The sequence below is a fragment of the Cervus elaphus genome, chromosome 26 (assembly GCF_910594005.1).
Source record: "Cervus elaphus chromosome 26, mCerEla1.1, whole genome shotgun sequence".
NCBI lineage: Eukaryota > Metazoa > Chordata > Mammalia > Artiodactyla > Cervidae > Cervus > Cervus elaphus.
This window is the reverse complement of record NC_057840.1, coordinates 13,566,749-13,583,362: the sequence shown is the minus strand read 5'-3', so window position 1 is coordinate 13,583,362 and position 16,614 is coordinate 13,566,749. Positions and strand designations below refer to the sequence as shown.

General features: G+C 36.1%; 1 protein-coding gene across 2 annotated transcripts in view; it reads left to right on the top strand.

Moving 5' to 3' along the window:
- The first annotated feature begins 11,329 nt into the window (after positions 1-11,329).
- Positions 11,330-16,614, top strand: part of THEMIS (thymocyte selection associated) — a 198,104-nt gene continuing 192,819 nt past the window's right edge. For both annotated transcript variants that reach the window (XM_043888562.1, XM_043888561.1), the window contains exon 1: positions 11,330-11,564. In XM_043888562.1, coding sequence (XP_043744497.1) covers positions 11,474-11,564 — 91 coding nt within the window. In that variant the 5' untranslated portion in view covers positions 11,330-11,473. The remainder of the gene's footprint in view (positions 11,565-16,614) is intronic.

Below are 16,614 nucleotides of genomic sequence, written 5' to 3'. Positions count from 1 at the left end.
CTGACTCTTTGCAACCCAACAGGTTGTAGCCCACCAGGCTCCTCCGTCCATGGAATTTTCCATGCAAGAATACTGGAGTGGGTTGCCCTCCCCTTCTGCAGAGGATCTTCCTGACTCAGGAATTGAACCCAGGTCTCCTTCATTGCAGACAGATTCTTTACTGCCTGAGCCCTGAGGGGAACCACAATTACAACTCTAGTATCAACGTTGAGGTTTATTTATGGGCAGGTCCATCTCTGTTCTTTAGTAAAAGCATTGAGCAGCAAGCTCAGAGAGTGTTCTCAACAGAAACGGATTTTTTTCAACAGGAATTTTTGAAGCATATTTGAATTATTGTAGTGATGGGAAATGCATCTTTTTAAAGTTTATTTCTTTTTAATTGAAGGATAATTGCTTTACAGTGTTGTGTTGGTTTCTACCAAACAAGAACATGAACCAGCCATAGGTTTACACATGTCCCCTCCCACTTGAACATCCTTCCCACCTCCCTTCCCATCCCACTCCTCTGGGTTGTTACCGAGCCCTGGTTTGAGTTCCCTGATTCATACAGAAAATTCCCATTGGCTATCTGTTTTACCTCTGGCAATGTGTGTTTCCATGTTACTCTCTCTATACATTCCATCCTCTCCTTCCTCCCCCACCCCACCAGCCATGTCCGTAAGTATATTCTCTAGGTCTGTGTCTCCACTGATGCTCTGCAAATAGGTTCATCAGTACCATCTTTATAGATTCCATATATATGCATTAGTGCACAATATTTGTTTTTCTCTTTCTGACCTACTTCACTTTGTATAATAGGCTCAAGTTCATCCACCTCATTAGGGTTGACTAAAATGCATTCCTTTTAATGGCTGAGTAATATTCCACGCTATATATGTTCCACATCTGTCAATGGACATCTAGGTTGCTTCCATATCCTAGCTATTGTAAATAGAGCTGCAATAACATTGGGTTACATGTGTCTTTTTCAATTTTGGTTTCCTCAGGCTGTATGCTTAGTAGTGGGATTGCTGGGTCATATGGTGGTTTCAAAGACTACATAAACAGATGGGGAGATATTCCACATTCCTGGGTTGGAAGAATCAATATTGTGAAACTGACTATACTACCAAACGTAATTTACAAATTCAGTGCAATCCCTATCAAATTACCAATGGCATTTTTCACAGAACTAGGACAAAAAAAGCTCACAATTCATATGGAAACACAAAAGACTCTGAATAGTCAAAGCAATTTTGACAAAGAAGAATGGAGCTGGAGGAATCAACCTTCCTGACTTTAGATTATACTGCAAGGCTATAGTCATCACTGGCACAAAAACAGAAATATAGGCCAATGGAACAAGATAGAAAGCCCAGAGATAAACCCATGCACCTAAAGGTAACTTATTTTTTTTACAAGGGAGGCAAGAATATATAATGGGGCAAAGATAGTCTCTTCAATTAGTGCTACAGGGAAAACTGGACAGCTACGTATAAAAGAATGGAATTAGAACACTTCCTAATACCATACACAAAGATATGGATTAAAGATCTAAACATAAGACCAGAAACTATAAAACTCTTAGAGGAAAACACAGGCAGAACAGAACACAGGCAGAACACTCTATGATGTAACTTACAGCAAGAACCTCTATGACTTACCTCCTATAGTAAATGGAAATAAAAGCAAAAATAAACAATTAATTAAATGTAAAAGCTTTTACACAGCAAAGGAAACTATAGACAAGTTGAAAAGACAACGCTCAGAATGGGAAAAAATAATGGCAAATGAAACAACTGAAAAGGGGTTAATTTCAAAAATATACAAATCAATATCAGAAAAACAAACTATTCAAAAAGTGGTATAAAGACCTAAACAGACATTTCTCCAAAGATGACATACAGATGGCTAATAAACAAGTGAAAAGATGCTCAACATCACTCATTATTAGAGACATGCAGATCAAAACTACAATGAGATATCACATCACACCAGTTAGAAATGGCCATCATTAAAAAAATATACAAATAATAAATGTTGGAGAGGGTTTGGAGAAAAGGGGACTCTTTTGCACTGTTGGGATTGTAAATTGATAGAACCACTATGGAGTTTGGAGTGGAATTCCAAAGGAAACAGTATGGAGTTTCCTTAAAAACCTAGGAATAAATGAAATGAATCTTTCTAGGAGAAATGCCATTAGACATTTCTGCTTATTATTGTTGTTGTTGAGTTATTAAATCATGTCCAACTCTTTTGCGACCCATGGACCATAGCCCACCAGACTTCTCTGTCTATAGGATTTCCCAGGCAAGAATACTGGAATGGGTTGCCATTTCCTTCTCCAGGGGATCTTCTTGACTCAGGGATTCTTTACCAATTAGCCACCAGGGAGGCATTACCCAAGGACAAAAGCTTCCAGTCACAACTATTTATTCTTTCTTTTCCTAAAAGTAAAGGACCAAATTTCAAGCTCAGGATGCTTTGTCTATGAAAGGGTCAGTTTTGGCCACATGTCATGTGGAGCAGACTGTGTGAGTTCCTATAGCTTGCAAATTATTTATAGCAGGGGAGAGACTTCAGATAAATAACCACTGAAGAATAAGCTTCCAAAAGAGTTATAATAAGGAGAATGAGTTAGTCAGATTCATACTTTAGAATGATTGCGTGTGTGTGTGTGTTAGTCACTCAGTCATGTCTGACTCTTTGCGACTCCATGGACTGTAGCCCACCAGGCTCCTCTGTCCCTTGAATTCTCTAGGCAAGAATACTGGAGTGGGTTACCATTCCCTTCTCCAGAGGATCTTTCTGACACAGGGATTGAACCCCTGGGTCCTGTTTGGCAGGCAGATTCTTTAATACTGTGCCACCTGGAAAGTTCATACTAGTCGAATGGGGTCGCAGTCCATGGGATCCCAAAGAGTCGGACACGACTAAGAGACTAACACTACACCTACAGTGAGGAAGGAGGTTTTAAACATTTGATAGTCTGGGAGCTTTTACCTTAACATTGGCAGGAGATGGTGGCGGCCTTCATCACATAGGCTCAGTAAGCTTGGGGAGAGGTAGCAGACCTCTCTTTCTACTGTTGGGACATTTCTCATTGAGAAATGTCCCAACAGTAGACCTGGATTCCCTCAGTGGTCATTTGGTTGAGCGGATGGCAGAGAGGAAAGTATCACTAATAAGACCTAGGATTTTGGCTTGGAGAGTTGGATGGTGTTATTTACTGAGATGGAAAATATAGAAAGAAGAGACAGATTGTGAATGGGGTGGGGGTTGGAATTGGGGACAGCAAAAGGAATTAAATATTTGATTTGGGGCATGTTGAATTTAAGGTTTGAAAATTATCCAAAAGGTTTTATATAGATCTGAATCTCAGAATTTGTGGACAGAGACACAAATTTAGAAGCCATCACTATACCAGTACAGATCAAAGGATCAAAGGTCATAATGGGAAACCCTTTGATCTATTTATTTTTGGCTAGCATTCCCATTTCTGAAAATATTTAGTAGCGATCAGATAATTCATAAAAGTAATAATGTGGCCATCATTTTTTATAATGAGTATTAGTTGCAAATATATAAAGGTATTTCACAAGAAGAGCATTATCTTAAATTTTTCTTGAAAATATTGAAAAACCAGTATCTTTGGATTTATATTCTTTCCTGACAAAAACTGGCTGCAGATGCAACAATTAAAATTTGTATTTGAATAGTCAAGACAGATGTTGTGAGTGAGAAAAAAGATCAAGATTGGAAGGTAGAAAAATAGAAAGAGAAATGAGGAAAGCCAAAAAAGAGTATTTAGGAAAAGGGCATAACTGTGAATACGAAGGTAAGATAAGAAAAAAAATCCACAGGATATAATAAAGAGGAACAGGGTAATATGCGGCTTGGGTGAAAACTATGCAAAGAAGGTGATAAAAACCACAGAATTGAAAAAAAAATCTCTGTTTGTCAAGAGGAAAAACACCTTTTGTCGTTCATTGACTTTTAATCTTTAATTTTTTTCTTTTAAAAACACACACTCTAAAAATTAAAATAAAAACACACACTCATACACATTAGAAATATAAAATTTGGTACCTAATCTATATTTTTTTCTATGCTGATTCTCCTCTGTCCTCAATTTTTAGCATAGTTAGCATTTTTCATAACAGAGTTTTATTTGAAAAAAATTTTTGTGGCGTCACAGTATCGTCATGTGGATAATTGATGTAAATATTTCTCCATTCTTTTTTATTTTTTATTTTCCACTGAAGCAAATAAAGTATTTATTGGGAGGAAAAAGAGAACAGTACGTGTAGACACACGGGGAGACTCGGAGAGAGTCTCTGAGTCAGGCACTTGTGGTGGTTTGAACTGCTTTCATGGAGCATTTCTTCCAAGTTTCCTTTGGCCAATCATTTTCATTTGCCTGGTTCACGGTCCACATTTGGTAGATCTCAGGGTCCTCTCGTGCGTGCTCCCACGACTCTTAGCAAAGATGGATTCTACCTGAAAGGCTTATGGGTAGAGCATTCCTTGACATCACTCCCCCCTTTGAACTCCAAGGAACCTTTCTGTGCATGTGTGGTCAGGGAGGTCTCCTGATTTTGAGAATGAGAAATATGTGGTCTGGGCAGGGCCCAGCCTCCTCCCTTAATTGTCCTGCTATTTTTGTCTTAGTTTCAGTCCACAGGGAAGGAATCTCTAATTACTTTACCCTGGGGAGTGGGGGGCATCTACTTCCCGCCTCAAATCCCCCTTGAGAGATGTAAACCCAAAAAATCTTTATTGGGAAGATCAAGGGCGAAGGTCTGTCTTTCCTAATTTCTTCAGGCTGACAAGGGGCTCATAGGCCCTACCAAATTGTGGTCACAGAGCTCTTATCTGTCTCATTAAAGGGGTCCCTGGGTGATTTCTGCTATTGTTTCCACAGGATTGCTCTGGGGAGTGGCTTTAGTCCCTGCATCACCATTGTCCTGTGATGGCCTAGAGAAAACAAACTAAATAGTTGGAGAAAAATGGGCTAAAGATTAGTATAAAATTATTCTTCTATTGCTAGGGGGAAGGTCGGGCAAGAGACATTAGAATTTTCTTCAGTAGGAAAATGAACAATTCTGACCTTGTGCATTACTGTTCTGAGACTTGGGCCTCTGGTAGAAGACTGTTTTCCATCAGAAACTGGGCTAAAATTCCTTATGGAATGGGCAAGGGTTTGTCATGGTCCATGATGCACTTACCTCAGAGTAAACAAAACCAGAATTCTGTCAACAAAATACTTCTCTGTTTTTTTTTTTTTTTCCCCCCATTTTTGGCCATTAAAAATAGTAAGTGCTTCAGTGGGTGGTATAAATAAATCTTTGGTTGTACTAGATCAAACTGACTTAAATATAAAGTTGGGTTTCAAGATAGATCACATCAGTTTTCAGTATAGGTGAGTAAGTACCATCAGCAATGTGGATTTCATGAGTTAAATATTTGGTGGTTCTAACAGCTGTTGAACGTATGTGTAAATATTTCTTACTCTGAGGGTGGATTCTTTGTCTTTTCATTTGGTTAATTTTTCTTTAGATACTTTGAAGCTGTATTATTGGGTTCATTACAGATTTGGAGCTGCCATCTTCCTTGTGAGTTGATCACTCTTTGATTATTAAATACCTTTTATGTCTAATAATGCTTTTTGTGTTTAAATCTACATTATCTGACATAGGTATAGTTTCTTGAGCTTTCTTTTATTTAATATTGTCTTGTTGTAGATTTCCCCACCTCTTTGGCTTTAGATTTTCTGTGTACTTAAAGTATATCTTTTTAAGAATATGTATTTTCAAAATACAATTTGTCAATATTAGTTTATTACTCAGATTACTAGTTAATATTTATTTTTATATTAATTTAAATTAATTCAATAAACAATATAGTTGAGTTTATTGCTACCACCTTATTATTTGCCAGCTATTTTAGGGTTCCTTTTCTTTCCTTCCTTGCCTTTTTTTCTGGGTTAATAAAAACAATAATTTGATTTTTCCACTTATTGTGTTTTAGTGGTTTTCCTAGAAATTATAACACACATCCTTATTTCAGTCCAATGCTAACAAGTACTTTTACAACTTCTCTAGAAGGTCAGAAACTTGGAACATTTAAATTCATTTACTAGTACTTTATTTTCCATTACTGTTTTAAGTTGCAGTATACACATGAGCTATAAATAGTTTGCATATATTTAAAATTTTTAAATCATTAAAATTATTGTTTTGTACAGTCAACATTTATTCAGTTAACCCATGTTTTGCCTTCTTCATTCCTGTTTGCATTTTTGGTTTTTGGTCTGGGATCATTTTTCTTTTGTCTGAAAAGCACCCTTTAGTATTTGTTTTAGTGCAGGTCTACTGAAGACAAATTTTTTTGGTTTTTATTTGTCTGAAAATATTTCCTTTAACTTTTGTAGATTATTTTCTTTGAATGTGGAATTTTAAATTGGTAGTTATTTTCTCTCAAGATTTTAATGATTCTGTGTATTCTGGCTTTATTGGTTTTTATTAATAAGTCAGCTTTCATCTTACTGTCAATCCTTTGAAGATGATGGTTTTTCCTCCCATGTATTGCATTTAAGATATTCTCTCTGACTTTGGTTTTTAAATGTTTTAATATGTTGTTCCTTCCTATGTTTTTCTTTGTATTTTTCGTCTTTGGTATTCTTGGCAATTCTTTAATCTAAGTATCAAAGTCTTTTTTAGCTTTGGAAAATCTCCAACCACTGTTTCTTGAAATGTTGATTTCCCTCTACTCTCTTTCTTCTTTTATGTTATGACTCAGTTTACACGTAAGTAAAAACCTTTTCAATGTGGCTGAAATGTCCCTTATATCCTATTCTTAATGGTTCATTCTTTATATCTCTCTGAAGATCGTGTAGATATTTTCTACACCCCCTATTTCCCGTTCAACCATTTTCTCTTACTATATGTCCACACTGCTGTTAAATCACTGTTGAATTCTTAATTTTAGTTATATTGCATTTTCAACTCTAGAATGTTCATTGAATAGCTTTTATAAATGGCATTTATCTTCAGAAATTCTGCTTTTATCTTAAAGTTTTGAACATATTAACAAAAATTATTTAAAATTGTACACCCAATAATTCCTATATCTAAGACTCTCATGAGCTTGTTTTAATGTCCTCTTCTTTTTTTCCTTTGTCCTGTTTTCTGACATCCTTATTTTCTCTCTCCTTCCTTCCTTCACTTTCCTTCCTCCCTTCTTTCCTTCTTTCTCTCCTTCCCTAGATGTTATCTTGAAAAAATTTTTTGAAATTCTGGAGTTCTGGTTGTTTTTCTCCTAAGAAAGCTTTTATATGGAGCTAAAATGGGCAGTTTACCTTAATCCAGTCAGGGACTGAATGAAATTTAGTCTGGTCTTCAATTTTTGTGAGGCCTATTTTGTTTACAGTCAACACTGCCTTTTAGGGAGCAGTCTTCAGGGGCCCTGCTGAAGGCAAGGGATATTTACTAGAGCTCCTTGTCCTCCTGGGCAGGCCCTGTTTGCCCATCTCTATGAGGCTCTGAAAAGCACTCCTGGCTTCTGCATCTTCTTACAGAAGAAGCTTTCTAACTGCTCTCTCAGACAATCAACCTTGTGCTGCTTTTGAACAGACCAGATCTTGAAGGGGAAGCATGGTGCTGAACCACTCATTTCTCTGAGTTTCCCTGGACGCCTTGCTGGTCTTCCCCAGCGGCTCAGTGGTGAAGAATCCGTCGGCGCTGCAGGAAATGCAGGAGACCTGGGTTCGATCTCTGAGTTGGGAAGATCCCCTGGAGGAAGGCGCGGCAACCCACTCCAATATAAGAATATTGCCTGGAGAATCCCAGGGACAGAGGAACCTGGAGAACTATAGTCCTTGGGGTCGCAAAGAGTCAGATACGACTGAAGTGACTTAGCACTCATGCGTGTACGGATGCCTTGCTAGCCCCAAGTTCCAATTTTTGTCTCCCTAGCTATGTGCAACTGCTAAGATTCAGCTCTGCTTCTTTCCTCTTTTACCAGCACATTTTCTTTGCTTCTCAGTCTCTCTTGGTGCCAACTATTAATCCACAAACGCCTTGAGGGGAAAAGAAGTGTAGAAGACCGGATCTCCCTCACTTTGTGTTTCCCTGCCTTGCAAGATTTTGACTCTTAAGTCCCAATTGCCCTGATGACACTCCTGTTCCTTAAAACAAATTTTGAAAAGCTATCCACTTCTCAAGTTGTCCTTGGTAGAAGAGTTGGTCAAATCCAAGCTCATAGCCAGAAGCAGAAATCCTTAAATATTCTTATTTTGTGTGAATAATAAGTGATCTTTATAGATCCAGGACATTAATTCTTTATGTAAAATATTTTTTTCTATTTTTTTTTTGAATTTTTTTTTCTATTTTTTAGAGCTCATTTTTTATTTATAGAAGTGTTTCCTATGTCTGTTGTCAAACTGATTAGTCTTTTAAGACTTCCAATGATACTAAGAAATAATTCTCTCCTTACCTTCTTCAGACATTTTCCCCCTTGGTTTGCTGCTGTTAGTTGCTAAGTCATGTCTGACTCTTGCAACCCCATGGACTGTAGCCTGTCTGTGCATGGGATTTCCCAGGCAAGAATAGAGTAGATGGCCATTTCCTTCTCCAGGAGATCTTTCAGACCCAGGGATTGAACCCATGTCTCTTGCAATGGCAGGAGGATTCTTTACCACTAAGCCACCAGGGAAACCCTTTCCTTGCAATCAATTTTGTTGCATAGAATTCTGGGAAATTTTTATTTAAAAATTATTTAAAATTATTTGTTGAATGAATTTTTCCCCTACTGCTTTGAAATTTCATCTTTTTCATATAGAATTATTATTTATACTGTTGGCTGAAATAAAAATGCAAAACATGAGAGCTATGGGTTTCAGTTTTATCTGAGCACTTACTGAGAACCGTAGCCCAGGAGAAGCCTTTCAGGGAACTCTGAGGAACTGATCGGAAGGGGTATGGGGTGGAGATTTTGGAGAAGTGGATTTTGGAGAAGGGGTATGTGCAATCAGGCACACATCTCAGTGGAGGGTTGCTGCCAGTCATGAGGAACAGCCATCTCAGTTAATGATTTTAGTGCTTTTCTCTGAATGAGAAGATGCAAGACAAAGAGTTCTTAAAATTTTCTCCAGAGAGTTTCTAATTATCTGAAGGCCTGTTCTACCAGTCTGATCTCTGTCCTGAACTTCTTTCAGGATGTGTTGAATATCAGCAACCAAGGTGGCTAATGACTCAGTTCTTGTAGAACTGGGTGATGAAGCATCATCTTTAGTTGGCAATGCTTTGGTTTTTTTTCTGAATTCTCATTGATCAGGCTCTTATTACACCTGTAATCTGCTGTTTCAGTTATTAAACTTTAAGCATTTATTTTACTACCTGGTGGTTCAAGTACTCTCTTAATATTCTTATTTGTCAATTTTATCTCAGCTGTTTATGTCAGGATTTCTTTGCCTATAATGTCAGAAGTGATAATGATCTGAACTAAAGTAGTAGTAGTGGAGAATATAGAGCAAGAACAAGGTGAGTGATATTGATTCTTGCTGCCTGTAGTGCTTGAGGGATTTGGAGGCGGGACATGGCATCTCTCATGATGCAGCCTTCGGGCTTGATAAACTGACAGAATGGTAGTGTCATTAACTAAGACTGAGAATATAAAAGAAGGAGAACGTAACAGAAAAGGAGGTTCATCTGTTCCTAGAGCAAAAGCAGGAGAAGCAAAGACAATTATAAAAGATTGATAATACTTTGAAATGGCTTCGTTGACTCGTAGGATAAAAAGTTGATGTGGGAGAATTTTTAAAAAAAATCAAGTGAAGTCCAGTTTGAGTTAGATATCAAATGAAATTTGCTATAGTACCACTTCTAACAGATGCACGATTTTTAAGGAGCAGTCCACAGCAGCCCTTTCCATATACTCAACCATGTGAGAGGCAAGCTGTAAACAATGGTTGCAGTCTATTGAAGGTCCTAAGCTTGGGAAAAGGGGTGCAGAAGGCAGACTGATCAAGTTTAGGAGGATCTTGAGCAAAAAAAACAAAAAAACAACTGCAAATGAAAAAGTACTTAGAAGCTACTGGTGAAAAAACTATTGACGTGACCTTATAAAATTTAGTTTTGTAAAGACAGAATTGAAGCCAGGCAGATTATTGCAAATATCAAATATGATTTTAAGAGTTAAAAGAGTTTTATAAGGCCTTGTTTTTATTTTCTTAGGTTATTTACATAATGAGTGCGCCCTGACCCTCTCTGTCTGGCTATGCTCTTTGCAGCTTAAGGCTAAAACAGGTTCTAGACAGGAACCTGGAGGCCAGTTTGTAAGTCTAATATGCAGCTTCCTAGTTTCTTTCGCTGTGTTTATATCCACCAGTCTTCTTTTAGTCACCTTTATAAAGACTTGGAAAATGTCACCTTGAATTGTATACTCTAGCTCTAAAATATTGTCTCACTTAAATATAAAGACTAGGAAGGGAGAAGATTTTTTAGAGATTTATTTTTAATGAGGCTTCTTTTGCTTCCTTTGACTTTGGTCATCCCCAACCCTCGCCAATGCAAATTTGGACCCCATGATCAGAGTTGTAGAATTTTGGCCTTGTAAGAAATTTTTAGTTTATTAAGCTCTAACTTTTTCTCTATTAAATAAATGAGACAAATGAGGGACAGAGAAGACAAGGCTGATGTCACTGGTAAGTCAAAATCAGAGCTAACCCCAGGAAATTCAGATTTCCTAACAACAGATTTAGATACTTTCACTATAGTGTGGTGATTAGAAAATTCATATTGATTCACTGTATCACTTTGCATAGTGTACCCCTCCCCCACTCTCCTTTAATATTCAGCAAAATTTTTAATGTGGAAGAATAAAAAGGGGTTTCTGATCCTCCCCCTCCAGAGTATCAGATTTCTGAAAAGAGCTGACACAAAGCACTTTTGTAACCTAATTTTGTATAAAAGCCCTGAGAGTATGCAAATAAGGCACAGAGCCAAACTTTAGAAGTGAAGTGAAGAGATAAAGAATTGATACGGTGCCCTTTTTAAGATTATACCCTAGTCCTGAATTCCTATTCTTTCCTGGTTGACAAGCCACAAACAACTCTGACCTCAAGCAGCCTGGCCCCTGCGGAGGATGCACAGCTGGTCCAGCAGCAGATGAACCCAGCTACTTGCCAGTTCTCATTTTTTTAGCAGTGTCTGTTCAGACATGCTCACCACACCCCCATCCTGTTCTACTTCAGTGTTAGAAGGAAATGAAGCCACAATGAGAACTAAAAAGAGCTGTAACACCCTTTGTCCCCTGCCTGCCTCCTTCCTCCTTTCTCACTCCCCTCCCCACATAGAGTTACTCCACCCCAAGCAGGCTCCGGCGTGACATCCCAGGTAAAGGAACGATGAGCTGGAACTGTAGCTGCAAAGTGACACTCAGAAGCCAGAAGCTTCTGTAAGGGCCAGGTCCGCACAAGACCCAAGCCAAAGCAATGGCGTTGTCCCTGGAAGAATTCATCCACTCCCTTGACCTCAGGACCCTCCCCAGGGTCCTAGAAATCCAGTCAGGCTTCTATTTTGAAGGTAAGCACCTTCCTATCTTTTGATTGGCTACAATATGCTCAATATACTGTTAGGAATTTAGGTGCAAGCTTTTTAAATGGAGAATATATGAGTTCTGTTAAAGGAAAGGTCATTATCCGAGACGGTAATTGAGAAATTGTCGAGACTTAATATATTGTGTTGAAGAAAGGAGAAACTGGATAAGACTGGTGTGGATAGGGGCTAGGAAGTGAGTGAAGCTTCTTGAACTTTTTGTAGGGCTTTAAATAGTTCAACATGAATTATTCTTGCCTTTCCTTTGAAATTGGTTGTAATTCAAGTGAAAAGTTATCTGTATCTATGTTTCTAGAACATAAAATACAGTTTTTGGGTTTTTTTTTTTAAAAAACAGCTATTAAAAGCACAGCATTTAGGAAGAAAATTTCACCAAAATCCTAACCACTTCTAAATGCTGCTTATATCAATGTTTCTCTCCCTCTTTCCATAGTGGTCTAACTTCTAATTTAATAATGGCATTCATATTTAAAGGTATAGAAGTTAACACTTACTAAATACAAGATAATTTTTATAGAATCTTTGTCAGAGTTCTAAAGTCAGAGTTCAACTAAGACTGTTGAATAAGTTAGTGTGCTTTGGTGTAACTTACTCTATTACTTCAGAGAAAGCATTAAGACTTACAACATATACAATACATACCCTCAATTTTTTTAAGCAGTGCTTCAAATATATGTAAGACAGAGTCATTTTCTGGGGAAATATATATTTCTGGTTCCAAGGGTGGTAGAATTGAGCCAGTCATACAATTAAGTCCAGAAAAGGTACTGGGAAGGTAAAAAGCTGTTGGTAGGCAAATCTTTCCCATTTACAGACAAAATAATTTTTTAGATATTATATTGTGAAATAAAATGATTGATGAATGTCAGACCCAGTTCACACGCACACAAACACACACTTGCACACCTGTGAGTCTGCGCTCTAGTGCCTGGGAGCTGTGGCTACTGGCCCCGGGGTGCTCCTGAGCCCGAGTTCCCCAAGAGGAGAAGCCGCCACAGTGAGAAGCCCTTGCCCCGCGTCTAGAGTAGCACTCACTCACTGTGACGAGAGGGCCCGCAGGCAGCGGGGAAGACCCAGAACAGCCAAAATAAATACATAAAACAAAATCACCTTACAGGAGAGATTGAGTTAACCTCTTGAGGTAGTACAGAGTGACTTTTACTAAGACTGTATGATTTATAACAGAATAGAATGAGTGAATGTGGGTGGTATAGAATTCACCTGCAGTGTAGGAGATGTGGCAGACACGGGTTTGATGCCTGAGTCGGGAAGATCCCCTGGAATAGGAAATGGCAGCCCCCTCCAGGATGCTTACCTGGACAATCCCATGGACAGAGATACCTGGAGGACTGCAGTCCATGGGGTCACAAAGAGTCGGATGTGACTGAGCGGGCATGCACAGGCAATGAATTGGTGTAGGCAGCCATCAGTTTTCTACAGACCATTTTGTTTAATTCATTTGTAAATTGATTATTTTGAAGCAGACCATATTTTTCCATATATATAATATTGCAAAATGTATCTTTGTTCCTAAGCTATACCCAAGTCATTGTTTGGTCTCATAGTTTGTGCTTTTAAGATTTCACATTAGAAAGTTCTTCCTCATGTTTGGTTTACAAAGATATTTTCTTATGTTATTTTAAATCAACTTTAAGTTTCATATTTAAATTTTAAACTATGCCATGAAGTGCAGAGGAATCCAATTTGAATTTTTTACATATAGTAACTGCAATTTTCTAGCACCGTCTGCTAAGCTAGCCATCCTTTTCTCTCTGATTTGTGTTCTTGTCTTTAAGTTATATGCTCATTACTGGGTTGGTTTGTCTCTTAAATATCTCTTCTGTTCATTAGTCTGTGTTTTCTCAATTGTGTTCAAGCATTGGTTTTGTAACTATGGCTTTGGCATAAGCATAGTTCACATATAAACCAATCTCTTTGCTCCTTTATCCTAAGTTGATGTAGCTATTCACAGACCTTTCAAACATGTCTTTAAATAAATCAATTGATTACTTTAAAAATTCAACTGGGAAAAAAAAATTCAACTGGAATTTGTATTAGAGTATGTTGATTTTATAGATTAACTTGGGAAGAATTGACATTTTTGCTTTAAATCTTGCAAAAGAACATACTCTCTCCATGTGTTCAGACTGTCTTCATCCTTTAATACTTTACTATTATGCTACACTTCACTTAAGAGAAAAAAGCATACAGCTTGATGAATTTTCACAAATTAAGTGTATCCATGTAACCACCATCACGGTCAAGAAATAGAAAATTACAAGTATTTTGGAAGTTACATCTTGTACTCTTTCTCAGTCATTATCTACCATCTTCCCAAGTTGTAACCCTTATCAGACTTTTGCCCATTTATGAACTTTATATTAATGAAACATTATAATAGTATCCTTTTATGTTTGGCATATATGTTCAACATTATCTTTGTAAAATTAATCCATGCTGTTCTATACAGGCTATTCATTCCAGTGTGTGTAATATTCCAGTAGAGGAATATATTGCAATTTATTTATCCATTCCACTACTAATAGGCATTTGAATTATTTCCAGTTTGAAGATGTCTGTTAACATTGTCATGAACATTCTTATATATGTGTGTTCACACGTGTATAATATTCAGTTGTGTGTATAAATGAGTGGGATTGCCACATCACACGGGATGCATATGTTTGGTTTGGGTAGGTAATGGAAAAAAATTTCTTAAGTAGTTATATCACGTAACCTTCCTACCAGCAGAACGTGAGAGTTCTAATTAATCCATATTCTTCATAACACCTGATATCTCTTTTTAAGATAATTGAGATTTAGATATAATATCATATATTTTCAAATGTACAAAACTATGATTCATTATTTGTACATATAGCAAAATTATCACCACTATAAATCTAGTTAACACATATTACCACACGATTACAGTTTTTTTTTTTTTTTCTTGTGATGGGAACTTTTAAAATTTACTTTCTTAGCAACTCTCAGAGTCTGGTTCTCTCCTGAAAAGACAAGGATTTAATTTGTAAGTGATAAGGCATCAGTTTTTTAAAAATCTCCCTGATGATTAAAAATGAAGCCAAATTTGAGAACTAGTATTGTAAAACCAGTTCTCCCAATTTTTTTTATTAGCAGTTCATTGTTTTATGGAGAATTGACATGATCTTTAAATGAAGTCTTCTGAACCATGAACCTAGTTTATCTGTCTAGTTATATGAATAGATATCTTTTCACTTCTGTCTGTAACATTTAATAATTTTTATTTGTGAAGTTTTTACACTTCTATTTCAGATTCATTCTTAGTTAACTGATTGATTTTTAAAATTCCATTATAAGTGGTATCTTTTGAAGTTTTCATTTATTCTTTGTGTGTTTGAATTCTAAGAATATATCTTTATTTCAGATTTGTTATATACATATTTAAGTTTTCTGTAAATGTTGATAGGTTCTTATTCTTTCCAATGATTGTACTTTATTTTCCTTCAGTTAAAGTATTAGCTAGTGTTTCTATCAATAGTATTTTATCAAATAAGAGTAATGATAAAAGCCCTCGTTTTACTCACCTCACAACCATAGAGAGAAAGTTTTAATAATTTATCATTAAATATAATGTTTGGTTTAATTTAAAGAAGTTTCTAATTTTCTACCAGTTTTTTAAGTCATAAAGGTATGTTTACTTTATCAAATTTTTAAATAACTTTTGTGATGATAATATTTTTTTGCACTGATTTTTTAAAATCTTAAGTCATTTATTTGTGGGATGAGATCAATTTGGTTATATATCATTGAATTCAGTTTATTAGTTTTAAAGAACTTTTGTATTTCTTTTAGGGTATGAAATTGGCTTATAATTTTAATCTTGTATGACATCCTACCCAGGTTTTTTTATTGAGTTATGTTGAGCTTATAGAACTTCTTGGGTAGAGTCTTTTTTCTTCTTCTAAAGATATCATAAAAATTAGATGTAATTTCTTATTTAAATATTTAGTAAAATTACAAATAAAGCCATTCTGAGCTGGGATTTCTAATGTAGATAAGTTTTTTGATTATGACTTCAGTTTTTTAAGTAGTAAGGTCTTTCCATCCATTAACATAGTTTATCTCTCAGTAAAAATAAACAAACTAAAAATTCATCTTTCTGATCATGTATTAGAATTTAAAAAAAATGTCTCTGTAGAGATCCTGTGTATTCTAAAGCTAGTTCCTAGAATGCAGACACATACACATGTTGTATTGCTATATTGACTGATACCGTATTTCCTCTGTTCTCATTGATTACCACTGAAGTGGAAATGTAAGTACCTATTACTGTCATACTGATGAACTTATTAATTTTAATAATTTATTTTTTATTTCTCTGATTTTCCTAAATATTGATATCATTAGAAAACATTGAGTTGGGTCTCTTGCCTCATGTGTTTTGCAACTGTTCATTTTTCCTTATCTTGATAGTATAGTCCAGAGCCTCCAGTACTGTGTTAAAAAACGAGAATTATGAATCATAAAGAAAATGTGTTTAAAACTCCTTCATTAAGTACAGTATTCTAGAACTGGTGTTTAGTCGTCACTAAATTAAGGAAGTTCCTATCTATTCCTTGCTTTCTAGGTTGTTTGGTTTCTTTGGTCTGCTAATGAAATTACCTTTAAAAGATTTTTCAAACTGAAGAATCTTTTAATATAGTATTGATAATAATATGTAGTAACATTTGAAATACAAAGTAGGAATTTGATATATTTAAGGATTTTTGCACTTGATCATAATCGAAATGAGCTAATAGACTCATTTATAATTTTAGATTCAAGATAACACTAGCTTTCTAAAGTGAACTACATAGATTTTGTTGTTTTCTTTTTTTTTGAGGTATTTGAAAAGAGAGAAATGGGCCTTAAACTCTTTAATTTGGTAAAATTCTCTTATAAGAATAACTGGATGTGAAATTTTGAAATCCTCTGTTGTTTTGCTTCTCTCCTTGATTTCTGACTCTATTATTTTTTCGTGTCCTTTGCTCTC